This window comes from Sciurus carolinensis, chromosome 11 (assembly GCF_902686445.1).
Source record: "Sciurus carolinensis chromosome 11, mSciCar1.2, whole genome shotgun sequence".
NCBI lineage: Eukaryota > Metazoa > Chordata > Mammalia > Rodentia > Sciuridae > Sciurus > Sciurus carolinensis.
This window is the reverse complement of record NC_062223.1, coordinates 129,775,879-129,792,261: the sequence shown is the minus strand read 5'-3', so window position 1 is coordinate 129,792,261 and position 16,383 is coordinate 129,775,879. Positions and strand designations below refer to the sequence as shown.

The 16,383-nt window shown below is 38.8% G+C and overlaps 1 protein-coding gene across 5 annotated transcripts in view; it reads left to right on the top strand.

The window, feature by feature from the left end:
* Zbtb44 (zinc finger and BTB domain containing 44) overlaps nucleotides 1-7,656 on the top strand; it is a 72,325-nt gene extending 64,669 nt beyond the window's left edge. For 4 of the 5 annotated variants that reach the window (XM_047516241.1, XM_047516240.1, XM_047516238.1 and 1 more), the window contains one exon: nucleotides 1,140-7,656. In XM_047516241.1, the coding sequence (XP_047372197.1) occupies nucleotides 1,140-1,422 (283 nt within the window). In that variant the 3' untranslated portion in view covers nucleotides 1,423-7,656. The remainder of the gene's footprint in view (nucleotides 1-1,139) is intronic. The other variant, XM_047516242.1, reaches the window with a different exon arrangement.
* Nucleotides 7,657-16,383: the final 8,727 nt, after the last annotated feature.

The window sequence follows — 16,383 nt, the reverse complement described above, 5'->3', positions numbered from 1 at the left end:
TCATATCACTACCTATATTATACATATCATATTAAATAATCGTCCCAAAATAAAATAGTGTTGGAGCTAACCACTCCTGTGTTTGTGTCTCCCGTGTGCAGAGCCTTGTGTCCTTCACTCAATCTTGTCTAACCTTGAAGACATTTTAGAAAATAGAACACGAGACATTTGAAATTGCTTTGCAAATGGCCAGATTTTTATTTTATTATTAATACTGAACAATCAGATTATAAAATGGCCATATCAAATGTGTTAGTTATTGACAGTCCTGGTATAATGAACTTTTTTAGTTTCAGTAATGAAGATTTACATAAAACATAGATAATACTTACTTCACAGTGTTTATTGTTTTAACTACCAAAATGTGAGTATAATAGAAAATACAGAAAAGTATAAAGAAATTAAAAATCTTTTTTTTATCTTTTCTGGGGAAATTATCCACTTTTGTTGAAATTTCATTATACTTTACTGTCCACATTTCCTGTGGGAATTAATAATTAAATGACTTTTGGGGACTGACCTGTAACCAATCGCAAGGAATTTATTCCCACATTGTGATTCCACAGTCATTTATTACCATTTTCAAATCTAATAGCAAGATAAATTATTTTGTTTCTCTACTTTTTATAGTAGATTATGTATAAGGTCATTATGCATAAGGACTTAGTTTGTTAACTAACTTGTATCCAGTTAGCAATAATACAAAGATGAGTTTATGTATCTATTACTCAGTGTGATCCAAGAAAAGTTAAGCATTTAAGTTATTCAGATCATTTTTTGCTTAAGTGAGCAATAAGCTGAGGCCTTCTCTAGAAAGAGCTACTTACATTTGTTGGTGTACAAACTCCTCTACATAGAACAAGAAAGTCTGTTTTAGGTGTCCAAAGGGTCACTGAAAGTGATCATTAATCTTATATATTGTTGGTAGGGAGAGTTGATGCACTTTGGTTCTACTGGATGACCTTGGTTCATATTTAGGAAAATTTTTAACCTTAGAGTTCCTGAGTTTTAACCTTCATTGAAGAATTAGTGAGATGAAAATTCCCATTCTTGTTTTATAGATTACATCCTTTAATTGTAGCTTATCTATTACTGGTTTGAAAATTAACTCTGTATTTCATCCTTTGCCTCTTATCTAGTGATTTCCTAGTACCGGACTACTTAAACCAGGAACAAGAAGAGACCCTTGTTCAGTATGATCTTGGAGAACACGGTTTTGAAAGCAACTCCTCTGTTCAAATGCCTGTAATTTCGCAGGTCTCCTCAACCCAGAATTGTGAAAGCACTTTTCCCTTGGGGTCTCTTGGTGGGCTGGCAGAGAAGGAGGAAGAAGTGCCAGAGCAGCCAAAGACCAGTGCTTGTACTGAGGCTACCAGAGATGACCCCCCAAAAGCAGAGCTGTCTTCTATAACTATTGAGTAATTTTGTGATTTGGCTTCATTTTTGGTTTTTGGAAAGTGCCTGTGCTTGGTCTTGTACATTTAAAGTTAATTTAATTTTTAAACAAGAAAGGGTTTGGGAAAGAACTTCCCTTTTCACTTTGTAAGCCCTGTGACTAACGTTTTATTTTTCATAACAGAGATTGCTTCTGTAAGTACACAGCAACATGATGTTGAAACAGAATAGGAACTGTGAGACTTATGGAGAACCTGTTGACTTAAAATATATACCAGTTTTTCCTTCCATTGTTAAAAGTAGGCTGACAACAGATCATTAGGTAAAGAAGAAATCAGATGACTATTGATCTTCCTCAGATGAAAGGGTACTTGAGAAATTGCTAAACAGAATTTGACAAATGGCTCAAGTAGTTGTTTACTCCTATACACAGGACGTTGTAAAGCCTGTTGTTTTGGAAGTATTTATGGTAAGCTTTCTTAAAAATTATTAAGGTAAATACTTTTTAAATCCAGCATACTCTTTTTTTTTTTAAGCTTTGTCACTTCTATTATGATTTTTCATGGTGAAGATTTGGTATTATTTAGGCATTCTCTGTACCTTTATAGTATCACTCCAAAGGCAAAGAACCATGATTGAGAAAAGTCAGGCTATCAGGAATGTAGGATGAAGCATGTAAATCCCCGCTTCATAGAAACTATTTTAATACTGCTTTTCTAACTAAAATTGATGTTTACCTGGTTTTTGAATGTTAATGCCTGGCTAACTAGGTCATTGCCCCAGTTTTCCCCTTGCCCCATCAAAAATACTTTCTCTTGCATATACTGGTATGCTACCATATAAAGGAAAAATATTGGAGATATTCTATGTTTTATATATAGGTTTATGTATTGGTGGGGATGTTTTTACTGTGCTGTTTTGGACAAAATAAAGAATTCTGTGTTGAGACTATGTTCTTAACCCAACTAAGAGTGTTTACAAAGCCCCATATGATAGTGAAATATCCTCCTTGTTCCAAAATATTTTTAGACATCACCAAGTTTATTTAGAGCAATTACTAGTTTTTACACAATGTAAGCAATAATATAAAAGATGAGAAGAGGCTATACAGTGATCACCTATGACTCATAAATCTGGGGAGTGGGGAAAAAATTAATACTAACAAAAAAGCTAAAAACCTTAAATAATATCACCTTTTTTGCTGCTAAAAAATGAAATTTATATGATGCTCTAGGCTGAGGTATACTTTTCATCTGGTGCCATTAAAGTATCTCAGACTGATCTAAAATATTAATGGGTCCATGCCTAATGAACTTTTGTGTAACTTTTTTCCCACATCTAAAATGTTCAAAGTTTAATATGAAAACACCTGATTGGATTATAAAAGAGAAATAAATTATAGTCAGGATTTTGGGGTTTTTTTTTTGGGTTTGGGGGAATTTTTTTGGTACTGGTGATTGAATCCTTGCATATGCTAATAAGCACATGCTCGTCCACTGAGCTACACCCTCCAGCCCTTATTTCCAAATCTCTACTTATGAAACTGGGTTTTACCCATTTTCAACCAAACACAGGCATATTACCTTCATGAAATCAGCATATGTAGGTTATAATGGGCTTCCACCATTTATGTTTCTCTACTAATAGAAGCTGAATTACTCTCCGCAACAGACCGTGATACTCTTATGATAGTACTGTGTCTCAACTAGAAAGGTCAGCGGTTTTTGATATCATGTAGTCTTTGAAAACTGCCCACCAATAAATAATATTAAATTTAAGCTCAAAATTCTACAAAAGTAAAATTATGACCAGGAATCATAAGAAAAAGAAAAGGAGGGAAGTAAGAATGAAGAAATGTGTAGATTCATTGGTTGAAAATATTGTAGCACATCCCCTATCCTAAGAATGCTACATGGAGTGCCCTGCCCAAACTGGCAGCTCCAAGGTATTCTTACTGTGCTCACAGTAAAGAATTATTGCTGGGGATTCTTTCCCAGATGGAAATTTTAGATGTCATTGTTTCATTACAAATTGTTATGTATTTCCCAGTTTTATTGAAATTTGAATATACTATGAGAAAACGTATCTGGTTAGTTGTCTACTACCCAGACCTTACCAATACAGGTAACTGCTCATTATTTAACATAAAATGATACAAAGGCCTTTTTCTATTTCAGTGAGGCTCTGCTTTTTTCTTGATACATAGTGTAATGATGTTTCATTTATGAATCTATTTTACAAAACAAAGCTGCAAAGGATAATTATATAGTAGTAGTTAGATTTATTTTAAAATCATTTTAAGAGAGGAATGCCTGGATGTACAATTTTTACCAGAACTTATGAAAACCATTGCAAAGAAATGAAAGCCAGTTATATTGCTTCATCCATAGAAATTACCAGCATAACAAAACATAAAATATTCCAGTTCAGGATATTTAACCATAAGGTATCTTTCTCAAGGCCGAAGAGGGTAACTTTGTGATATTTAAGGGCTTACATTTTAGAATGCAAGGTAAATTGCCTTTTTAAAACGAAGCATTTTATACAAGATAAGCTTTTATTTTCAATTTTTTAACTACCAAATTGTTGTGACATACTTTAGAAGTTAAGAAAGGTATTCATCCATGATAAAGGATATTGTAGCTCCTATATTCATTCTCATTTCTGAAGGTATATTCTAACAATCGAAACATCTAGCATGTCAGCAATTCTGCTAATTCAGAAACAAAGAACTGATACTGGGTTTTGGGTTTGTTTTTTGTTTTGTTTTTTGTTTTTTTTTTTTAATTTTCTACAAATGGATGCAGATGGAGGTTATCATCCACAACTTTTAAAACAGATTTTTCTTAAAGTTTGCAATTTCACGTAGGAAAAATATACTGTTTAACCTCATTCATTCATATATTTTAAAATTTCAACAACCATTCTAGTTTACAATAATTAGGTTTCGTGTTATGACACATACCTTTTTTTAAAAAACAAACCAAAAAAAAAAGCCTTCCGTTTTTTGTTAAAATATTTTACCAAATGGGATGAGCTAGTTCACATATCTGAGTACTTAAATCATTGGTAACACATTTGCCCTCTAACTACTGAGCCAGACTCTCCTAGTCTACAAATGGTTCCCTGAGAACCTTTAGAAGCTTTGTTAAATATTTCAGTCTTTTCTCTCTTCTTATTTTATTCTCTTATATTTGTGTAACTAGTCACTAGTTTAGTGACTTTTATTTAAAAGTTTCTCAAATTGTTTTAGACTCAGTTTTGTTGTCCCTGAAAAATACATTACTGTATGGTATAATGGCAATTCTGTACTATTATACCACAGAGAGATAATTATTACCTAATGAATGAACAGTTCTAAAATTTTTACATCTTCACTGAAAGGAGTTTGAAATAGTAAAGTTCACATCTAGAAGGAACAAGCCCCCAACTTGCTAAAAGGAAATAAATGTGGTTTTCACTATAAATTATCAACATAAAATGCTTTATTTATAATATATTTAGATTTTAAAAGTTATTGAGAAGAGACTATATAGAAACTAGATTTTCTTTCTGAAGCAGTACAAAACAGGGAAGCTCTATTGCGTTGAACATGTCTGAGGAGTATTTATAGACAAGCATATTCATAGGCTTAAGGTTGTCAAAATTTAAGTTTTCTTATTTTGTTTATGCCCATTTTTATTTTTGCTTGATACAATGTGGTGATATAGGGTATATTTATTTAAAAAGTCCTCAGCAAGACAAATTAACCAAAAACAATAATGAGTTGAAATTGAACCCAGTCCTCAGATTTAGCTAAAGAATGCTCTGTTGACCTTAGATTACAGATATGTTGAGATTTTTGTCATTATATTTATGGGGAATTAAACCCTATGTCAGGTGGGGAATGAAGACAATATCAATTTCCATCAGGAGTCACGGTCTTATTTTTATCATAGAAAATTCTGTGTTTTTAAAAACAGTCTCTTCAATGATTTCAGACAATGTTATTGGAATCTGTTTGGCAATATCTGAAAAATTAGACTGCTTCAAAGTGTTTGTGCTACTTTAGTTGAGGTCCCTCTGTACAGGACCCAGACAAGTTCAAACCATGGATTGAAAACAAAAACTTTTTTTAAAAAATTAAAATAATTTTTTTTATTTCAGTTTGAAGTGCCTGGTTTATAAAATCAAATTCTTTATTTCCTTTCTCTTTCAAATGGACTAAGTATGCTGATCAGGCCTAAAACCCTGGGCTCAGCTGTGATGATTTGATGTAGTTGCTGCTTAATTATTTGAGGAGCTAGTGTCATGACTTTTATTAAACTGTACTTGTTTTCCAAATACTAGCCTGACCATACCGAGATTTTATTTAGTTAAACATGTTGAAAAATCATCTTGTAAATGAAAGCTTAGGTTGTGAAAGTCCACTACCTGCAAAAGGACAAATCTTACCTGCTCCAAGAGAAGCCTGTCATCTCTGAATACACATCGAGTCTTTGGTATTAGTGAAGGCTGTGTTCACTTCAAGATGGAAGCCTTTCGTGCAGTTCTTAGAAACACTTGCTTTCCAGAGAGAACCTTTCTGAGTATTCTCTAGATTTTTTTTGTTTGAAGTATCAATTTAATTTTCAAGTTGACAGATGCTATGTAAAGTCTCTCATACTGAGAGTAGTCCATTAAATTTTTGAAAGTTGCACTGCTTTTCATCTTTCAGGTACCTGAAATAAATGACATCAGGTATTTGGAAGGAGTAAGATCATTAACCTTATTATCTTCCTTGTACAAAGTGATGGCTTCTAATTCTTCTATTTCAAGATATTTTTTAGGAAAACAACCCCTGATAGAGTAAAATTTGGTTTTGATTCAAGTTCCCAATAATATATTTAATTTTTCTGTTGTTACTGGTGCCTCCTGTTGCATCAGATAGAGATTGCCTGCCTCTTTGTAGGGCACCCTTGTGGCACCTTATGTCTGACTTGGAGGATAGTATATGGCTTCTTTGTGCCACTACTGTCTTTTCAAAAGCCATTTTATAAAAATCCTAGGTAGCCTATTTTAATATTTAAATATATATATTTGTGAAAGATACTTTTAGAACAGACTTTTTTTTTACTTTAAAATTCCTGTACTCCCATTTTTAAGAGTAAATTTAAGCTTTTCCGGGATTAGGAAGTGTCTTTTTCCAGAGCAGCATAATGAGAAAGTTTGAAGTAACAGACCAGGATTCAGTGATAAAAGAAACATATCTGGTTAAGGGGGACAGATTTGAAGGGGGGAAATTGCTTTGCTGTAACAAATGGATTTTTAAATAAAATTGTGTTTTTGTTTGTGTGATTTCATATTTGCTGCTATAGTAGCTCAATATATTACAGGGCTAACACATAAACCTGGCTCCATCTAAAAACTGAAGTCTTTTCTAGTGCAAACTGCCTAGGAGGAGACTGTACCACAGTCTTCCAGAGGGTGACTGATTGCTCTGTGTAACTGATGCATGCTTTAATATTTGTCTATAACTCGACAGCAAGGAAGTCTTGGGAAAACTTTTACCCTGCTGTCTATAACATGATTCTAGGGGGGCACTGGCATCTTGTGAAACCCTCAAGGAAGGGTAATGCTGGGGAGAAAATGTGAATTAATTACATAGAATGGTGTCTTTATGTTCTCCACTCCTCTCCTAGAACCAGTACAACTCTTCAACTGTGCCAGTCCCTGATTCACCAGCTTGTATCCAGTTGTCATCTCATTCAAGTATGGCTTTACTTGGTGACAGTGGCCATAGCTAAGTTACTTGGCATGTTTGACTTTTGACAATAACAAAAATGATTTTGGATTTTGTTTCATTTCCTAAAAATGTATACAATGTCAGAGCTTCACATTTTATATACTAGTATCTGGCTAATTAGTATTTTACAGGAACCATAGTTCTTGGTGACTACATATATATATATATTTTTTTGTGACTTTTTTGTAAACTAAGTGCCGTTTCAACGTTACAATCATTTTTAGAGTTATTGTAATCAATGTGAATATCATGTTTTTTCAAATCTGTTCTGAGCCTATAGTGTTTGCTTTGTGAACATATGTGTATTGTATATATCCTGTATAGTTACATTGTACTGAAATATTAGCTTGTTTGATATAAGGAAAGTAAGTATTGAGTACCTTTTTGCTAGCCTGATTGTTTAATCTTTTTAAAAAAGGTTTAAACTTTAAAAAAAAAAAATCTTCAAACTGGCCTTTATTACATGGTCACAAACAAACTTGCAGTTAGAAAGGATGGACGGGGGAAAAGTTTTGAGTGTCTTTAGGTAGAAACATGAGAGTAAGATTTGGTTTTGTTTTGTTTTTTCTCATTAAAATATCTTATTAATGCTTTATGGAATAAGACTTCCTGCTGTTGTTATTTATTACTGGCTGGAAGGAAGAATTGGCAGTCTTGGCCGAGGTCAAGTGGATGAGGGAATTCAACTGAATATTCACTGCTTAATATCCAGTGAGTGAGTGCAAACTAGAGAATACTGGACAGCCTGCATCAGTTTCCTGGTCAAGAAAGAAAAGACCTGTTTCACAAACACCAAACCCAAGATTGGGAGGGGCTATAAAGGAGGCCAGTTAGAGGAACTCATCAGGTCCTGGAGCTTTGAACTGGGTTCCTGCGTAAAGCTGTTTAATGAGTGGTGGGTTGCCTCTTTGGAAGTTGTTCTGAGTTTTTTTTTAATTGTTTCATACTTAATGACCAGAAACCTATTATTGCTTTTCAGTGATAAGTTACAACCAGAGAATACAAATAGTTTACTAGCAAGGAAAGTAGCCCTATTACATAGGTGAGGAGCCTAGGAGAGCCAAAAGGAAGGGCTTCCTAACTGGATTTATCTTGAGATTTTGACAATACTGATAGTAACAGACAAAGAATTTTTTGTTCATTTTTGAGGTGCCACACAGATGGAACCTAGGTCCTCACATGTGCTTAGCTACTCACACCTAGGTCCTCACACGTGCTTTACACTACTGATCCACCTCCCCAATTTTATTGACCTCAACCAACCAGGAACATTTTAGTTCATTAAGTTCAGAGAAGAAAAGGGTAAATTTTAAGGAGCCCTCTCTCTCATTCATTGAGTGTATTAAGTATTTTTAACAAATTTACCAAACAAGTCAAGGTCAGCAAACTATTGGTTCTTCAGTAGCTGAGCCACAGAGGAAAGTGTAGAATTTAAAATAATTTTATCCTGTGGTTGCATTTCCTTTCAGTGAATAATACTAAAATAGTCAAAGATGTGTATTTCCTCAGTTGTTGAGTTGAAATTAATAATTTGAGGGGTTTTTAAAATTTTCTTTGTAGTTATAGATGGACAGAATGCCTTTCTTTTGTTTATTTTTAATGTGATTGCTAATGATTGAACCCAGTGTCTCACACATGCTAGGTAAGCACTCTGCCACTGAGCTATAGCCCCAGTCCCATTGAGTTTTTCTCTTTTGAATAGAAAAGTTTATTCTAAGTACTAAACTGACAAAATTAGCAACATTTTATATCTGTAAACACACCAGGAATTTAAAGGAAGGAAACTTGCACTTTGAATACCAAATCCCAAATTATAATGCATTTTTTTTAATATAAGTAAACTTTTATACAAATGGAAAAAGTAAGGGCATAGTCAATCTAGCAAGAAATTTCTGAAGCAAACTGGACAACAGGAAACCTGTTTTGTTGCCACTGCTGCCGTTCCCTTACATTCCAATTGGTTTACTTGAAACTTTCGTACCAAAAATATTGAAATATTTATACCTACCCATTTTCTAGGTAGGAGAACAAGTCATGGCAGAGGCTGTGAGCAGAGTTAGCATTAGAATCATTTTACAGAGCTTCCACACATAATCCCCCACCTTTCTATCCATGCCTAATTTTTCCCACAACATTTTTGCTGCTTTTAACTGGAAGTCATTTAGTGAGTGAGTCTCATTTACCAGAGAATCTGAAAAATTAGGTTTTGTACCACCACACACACCCCTCTAGGATAGGGCTGCCTCAAACGAATTGCCTCTGGTGGTTTTTTGCCATCTAAAGACTCTCTGTTGGGGAAACTGATTTAGAACATAACAAGAAAAGATCTCAACCAAATAAAATCCCCAGAGTTCATTTTAAATTAGGGGCTGAGGCAGAAAACGCTCTGCTTGGCAATCCAAACACCAGTACACATAGTGAGTCCTGTGTCTGTGCAGGAGCAGAGCTCTGTTGAATCTACTTAGACATTAGTTAAAAAGCCTTGTTAGGTTTTTCAGTTTATAAAGGAATTTGATCTTCAGAAACCCAAGGAAGTAAGCAGGAAAAGTAAGAAATACAGTATGATCCATGAAGAGTCTGTGCCCTTCCTATCCATTTTGAGAGATTAGCTCAAGGCTACTAGCACGGCAGGCATCTCGGAGGTTTTGAACAGTCTGTATCTGGGTGGACTCTGCTCCCTTCCAAACACATGAATTTGGAAAAGAAGCCAGGAACATTTTTGCCCTGCCAGTTCTAACATTATGGTTCTTTTGGACTGGCATTTTGTGAAGCAAGGCCTTGAGGGAGGGAAATGTGAATTAAATTATGCAGGTGGGTTATTTTATATCTTTTATGCCAGGATCCAGTGTTCTTAAAAGGAGAGTGTTGTAACTTTTTCTTACAGTGTGAAAACAATTGCTCATAACTTTTTGGTGGTACTGGGGATTGAACCCAAGGGTGCTCAGCCACTGACTATATCCCCAGTCCTTTTTATTTTTTATTTTGAGACAAAGTCTCACTAAATTGCTGAGACTGGCCTGGAACTTGCACCCCTCATGCCTCAGCCTCCCAAACTCACTGGGATTACAGGCATGTGCCACCACACCTGGACTTTTTTCTAAAAATGTGGATTTTGTTCTTTGTTTTATCTGTGTGTTCTTGCCTGGGTGGTACCTTCACTGGGTTATCTTCCCCATCCCTGTTCATAACATTTTCCATCATTTTTTTTTCAACCTTACTGCTACAAACCTAATTCTAGCTCTTGCTTCTGTCCTAGTAACAACAGCAGCTTCCCAATTGCTAGTCCTTCTCCTAAATTAGGCCCCTTTCCAGTCCATTTTTCACATTGTTACTAAAATAATTCTAATCAGGCCATCATCCTGCTTCAAATCTCCCACCTCCCTTTCCAGAACCCCTTCCAAGTTTGCTTCCCCTGAACTTTCAAGAAAGCTCAGGCCTCACCCCTCTGGGAACACACGTCCCTCAGTCCTCATTTCCCACTCCCTCCTTCCTCCAGTTTGGGACTGGGGGTCCTTCCTGTTCGTCCCAGTGACAGATTTTATTTAACTCTGTCAGACCACTTCTCAGTAACAGTGTTTTACAAATCTCTCATAGGGTAGTTGTGAGAATTAAATGAGTTATATATAAAATGCTTACAACAGAAACTGATACATAGTAACCACTTTATAAGTCTTGTCTGTTATTACAAAACATTGGTATTATCTGGAACGGTGGCGTATGCCTATAATCTCAGCAGCGTGGAAGGCTGAGGCAGGAGGATCGCAAGTTGAGAGCCAACCTCAGCAAAAATGAGGTGTTCAGCAATTCAGGGAGACCCCGTCACTAAATAAAATACAGAATAGGGCTGGGATGTGGCTTAGTGGTCGAGTGCCCCTAAATTCAATCTCTGGTACCCACCCCCAAAAAAAAAAAAGTTTAGGGATGTGACTCAGTGGTTAAGTGCCCCTGAGTTCAATCCCCAGTATTTATGTATCATATTTTGCAGAACCTGGCAGAGTACAACTCCAACACAATCAGATAAATGAGTATTGCTTAGAAGTGATTATAAGCTCAATTTGCCACAATGCTTAGAGGTACTTGTCAGGGAACTTTGGGACAGGATACCTAGAATTATTTTCATTTCATTGCCTGATGATTTGCCTCAACTCTGTCGTCAGCAAATGCATCTGAATCTTGCTTGTTTTTACGTGAGGGTCTGAAATATAAGGCTATGACAATTATGAATGGATGCTGACTTTAATCCTCAGAACAATTGCTATCAGCCAGCCAGAATTGTACCAAACTTTTCTAGAATAGTGTCTGCTGGTCCCCCATCCATTCACCATCTTTGCCTGGTTTCCTCATCCATCAAGTCCATACTTAAGTCACTTCCAGGACACCCTCTGCAAGCCCTCTCCATTTGGTTGGAACACACTCAACATTCACTTAACACTCTGCACTTTTGTTACCTGATAATTGACCATAACTGTCTTTTGTCCCAAGGGATCTCCAGGCCCAGGGTTGATTGAATGAATGGAGTCTCTGGCCTTTATGGAGCTTATGGTTTCTGAAGAATTAGAGAAAATAACAAATGAGATGCCATGAGAGAAACCCCAAAAGGGGTGTTTTAGGGATTTGGAGGAGTGAGCTGGCTGGAGGGTAAGGGAAGGCAGTGTGGAGGAACTGACACTTGAGCTGGATCCTCCTCAAGAATTGAGACAAGAATTTGTACATACAGGAATGAAGAGGAGGGACACCACTCCAGAAAACAGCACTAAACCTAAGAGGAAGAGTGGTGGGGAATGTAAGTAGTTTAATTTACCAAATATTACAGCACCCCTGAAGGGGAAGAATGGAAGGAAATGCTATAAACTAGACTGGGGCCAGATCAGAGAAGCTCTGAAGATTTGGAAACGTGTTTGATCAGCAACATGATCAGAGCTCTCTATAGAAAGATTAAAAACAAATAAAAGGTAAATTAAAGGGAATACATACAGAGTTAACTGAATTCACTAAGGAATTAGCATCAGAACATATAAGAGTCCAAAAGAAGATACAGACATGAGGCTGGAGAGAGAGGTGTGTTGGTGACATCAGGGCTGAAATGAGCAACTGGCTATGGGAAGGTTGTGGTACGCCTGGGAGCCCAAGTCCATGACTCATCTGGGAACAGTGAACCTGCTCGGACCAGTATTCTCAGAACACCTGCTGTGTTCTAAGCTCTATCCATATTACACATGTGACCTCTTCAAATGCTCAGGCAACCTGCCTTTGTTTTTGAAGGGGACCTGTGTCCAGGAATAAATGAATCAGACTGAGTTCTGAGCCAGTTCCAGAGCTGAACATCAGGGCTGTGGTGTGGCACAGTGGTAGATGCGTGCTTAGCATGCCTGAGGCCCTGGGATCCATCCCCGCCACCACCAAAAACAAAAATGTTGACTGAATTTCAGACTTGAATGAACAGGGAATTTTTCCCCCTAGGAATAGTCATGCAAAGTAAGTTCTTTAGCTGGTTACTTAGTTTTTACCTTTCTAGCACAATTCAGCTTCTACTAACCAAGTCAATGGAATTGAAAGTCCCAAAGACTTTTCTTGTGCCCTAATTCTGTGCTGCTTGCAATTCCTCTTCCTTTCCTTCAATAAACACAGAGTGACTGCTGCACCAGGCACTGTGACTAGAGCATCAGATTTGTCCTTGTGGACTTGTTGGTGGGGGGCGACTACAATAAACAAGACCAGTGTGTTAGTAGTGAGTGCCAAGGGGATAGGGTGTGTTGGGGAGGAGGTGAGCAGTTTTAGGCAGGATGGCCAAGAGAGAAAGTGGCAGTTAAGGTCCAAAAGAGGAGAGGGCGATAGTGCCGCCGGCAGGGGGACACAAGTGCCACCCCTGCAGGGGAGAGGGAGGCAGGATTCCCACCCTGGTGTGAAGCCAGAATGGAGCTAGCACTGCCCTGCCCGAGGAGGAGGAGGAGTTGTTTCCAGGCACACTAGGTGTTATTTTCTGGACACACTCAGAGGAGGTCTCTTTCCCCATCACAGGCCAAGGAGCAGGTTGCTCTGAGTTAAAAGTCAGGTGCTAATGGCAGTTGTAGTAGGGTTTTAGTTGTCACCATTAAGAACCGAGCTCATTATCCATATCCAGATTTTTGACTTCTGAGAGTTTAAAATGCCATTTAGAAGACCTGTGCATGTCAAATACCCAGACGGATCCCTTCCCTTCCTACAGGGGATTGGCTGAACACACATCTGTCTGCTAGCCCTAGCGTGCATGCACATGCAGCCATATTGGAAAGCATGTAATCTGCTTCCACCCAGTCAGTGCAAAGTGGCTTCATAAGGCCCTTTCTCTTCCCCAAGAACTTCCTGACAGGTGAAGAAATTTGCATACTTGCCCTGAAGAAAGCTTATGAAGGGGATGAGATCTAAGCAGGAAGCAGTGTACCTGTGCATGGAAAAAGCAGGCACTCATTGTATCTACCAGTACCCAAGAGGTGCTGACACACACGAGCATAATTTCTCTCCAGAGCTGGGAGTCCACAGCACCCCACATACCTACGTGTGACACCTATGAGAATTCCACTATCCCTCTCAGATATGGCAGGGATTTCCCTGTGATCTCAAGAGAAAGAGACTGGCACAAATTCACCCCAGATATTTGTTCTGACTTTGTACATTATAAGGCAAATACGCATACATATATACATGTATATGACATTTCTCTCCATTTAGAGAGTTTGGGGCAGAGGGCTCCATAGATGGAGAGCCCCGGTCCTCTTCATGATCTTGGAGTGCTACTGTAACCATTAGTTATGCCCACCCGAGTGCCCACTCCCAGGACTGCCACCAGACCCTGGTAGGACCATATGTCCCTGAGCTTCCACCCCTGAAGCCCATGGGACCTAAAGACTTTTCAGGTCCAAGTAAAAACAGTGTGCTCCCGAGTGAGCCTGCCATTCCCCCCTCACATTCCTCTCCTGGCTATTGCCAGCAACCCCCCACTCCAGAGCCAAACATTCCAACCCCTTGCCTCTTTACAGGCATCAAGTTTGGGAGAGTTTTCCCCAATTTGCTGATTCTCTCTCCCCTGGATCCGTTCCCACAGTTGTTGGTTTACCCCTTATATGTGCTGGTGGGTTTTCCAGTTCCTCTCCCGCCAGCAAGCACTGGTTGGAGGGGAGGAGGGTGAACAGAGCCAAGGGCAGAGGAAATACTAGGCAGCTTAGCTTTGTTGGCAATGCCCAGTGCCCAGTGGGTACCAGCTGCCAATAGCCTCACTCGGTACCTGAGCTCCTGAGCTGTGGAACGTGGTCCTTTTCTCTCCTGCGGCTATCTCTAAGCATGTTGAAGTTATCCGATCTGTGTCCAGTGTGGACACCAAGGTTTGGCCCCCTCTTCCCAGAAGTTATCTGCAGTGCAGACCCATGAATAACTGACATACAAAACAGAAGAGGCTCACTAACCCCAAGGAGATCGGAAGGTATCTGGGAAGGTCAAGGAGGGATAGAATTCAGACTGCATCTAAGGTCATGTGACTCTAAGATGACAGAGACATGCGGTACCAAACATGCTTACCCTTCCAGAGCCAAAACCACATCTGAGTGGGTGTTTCTGGTGTTTACGGAGCACTCAGCTGGGCTCCATGCCTCCCTGAGGTTCTCTCCTCCTCTCCCAGGGCAGGTGGCATGCAGCAGGGAAGTGCTCACTGCTCTTGCAGTCAGGAGGCAGGGGTTCGGCATGAGAGCCACTTCGCTTCCCTCTGCCTCACTGTAGTCTGGGAGTTACTGTGAAGATCACAGCTGTAGCCCTGTGCCTGGCACAAAACCCGACACCTAGTAAAATGTCAGTGCGTATTCTTCAGATAAAACAAATGAAGAGATGGGAATGTAAAGCCACTGGAAATTGGCAGTCACAGAAGTCTGACAATTAAGTTATAGTTCTTTTTACAAAAAAAAAAAAAAAAAGTATAGCTGGACATGGTGGTGTACCCCTAAAGTTCTGCTGAGGCAGGAGGATACCTTGAGCCCAGAAGTTCATGGCCAGCCTGGGCAACATAGGGAGACCCTATATCAAGAACAAAAACAAAAAAATTAAGTATAATATATGAACTTCAGTATACTTTCTACCTCCCTTCATTTCCATCCTCATAATGAAGAGAAGCACCCCATTACAATCTGTGTTACAGAACAGTCAAGCTAATAATAGCTCTTAGATGTGCTTTCAGGCATTAATACCAAGAGTGGTACTTGGCAGGACTTTTGCAAACCCCAGCCCCAAATCTTCATCAACTTCCCTAGTATCTGATTTGAGTGATCATAGTTAAAAAGTTAGAAAAGAGCCTGGGAGAGTAACTCAGTGGTAAAGTACTTGCTTGGCCATGTGAATGCCTTGGGTTCCATCTCCAGAATTATTAAAAAAAAAAAAAAAAAAAAAAAGGCTAGAAGAGAAAACCTAAAAGACTTATGTCATTTAACCTACAGAAGAAAAGCTTTAGAGATGTAAAGGTTTCAGATACATTAAATGGGATGAAATCAAAGCTTGGGCAAAGGTGATCTGAGGAGCCTCTTGGTGCCCTTTGTAGCCATAAGAGGAGAGAAAACAGAATAAGCAGAATTCTTGGTTCCCAATGGCAGTGACCATGATCCCAACTTCCCTTGGCCTCCCATAAACCTACTCCAGCCTAGGAATCTGCCAAGGAAGCCAGTGTGTTCCAACCTTCGCTTTCTGCAATATCCCATCAGGGAGGCTTGCTCCACATGGACAGGGTAGGCCATCCAGTTCATGAGCTCAAGAAACACTCGTGGGACTCAAGAATTGAGTCTGCCAGTCTCCCCAAAGCACGGTGAGTGTGCCCATTGTGTGCACAAACAACAGGCCATTTGTGCCATTGCCTTTGCAGTGTTCACACCTTGGGGTGAAAGGTTAGGCAGAGGAAAGTCTGTAGAGTCAGCCACGGGAAAGATGCCTTCACAATGGCATGCAAACCTGGTGTTTCCAGTCATGGGAGCACAGGTGCCTGACATCCATGCTTCGCCAAGATGCACCATAAACTGTGTGGGCGGGGGCTCTGGGGAGAGAGAGGCTGCAGAAAAGTTCAACGTTTAGACCTTACCTCTCTATTCCACTACCCTGCTCTAACCACTGACAGCACTAAAATATGGTGTGTGAGCGCCCTCTACTGCTCTCACCTGGAATGAACTGCAGGGCAGGAACTAAAATACACCCAAATGATCTTTCTTTACACTTAA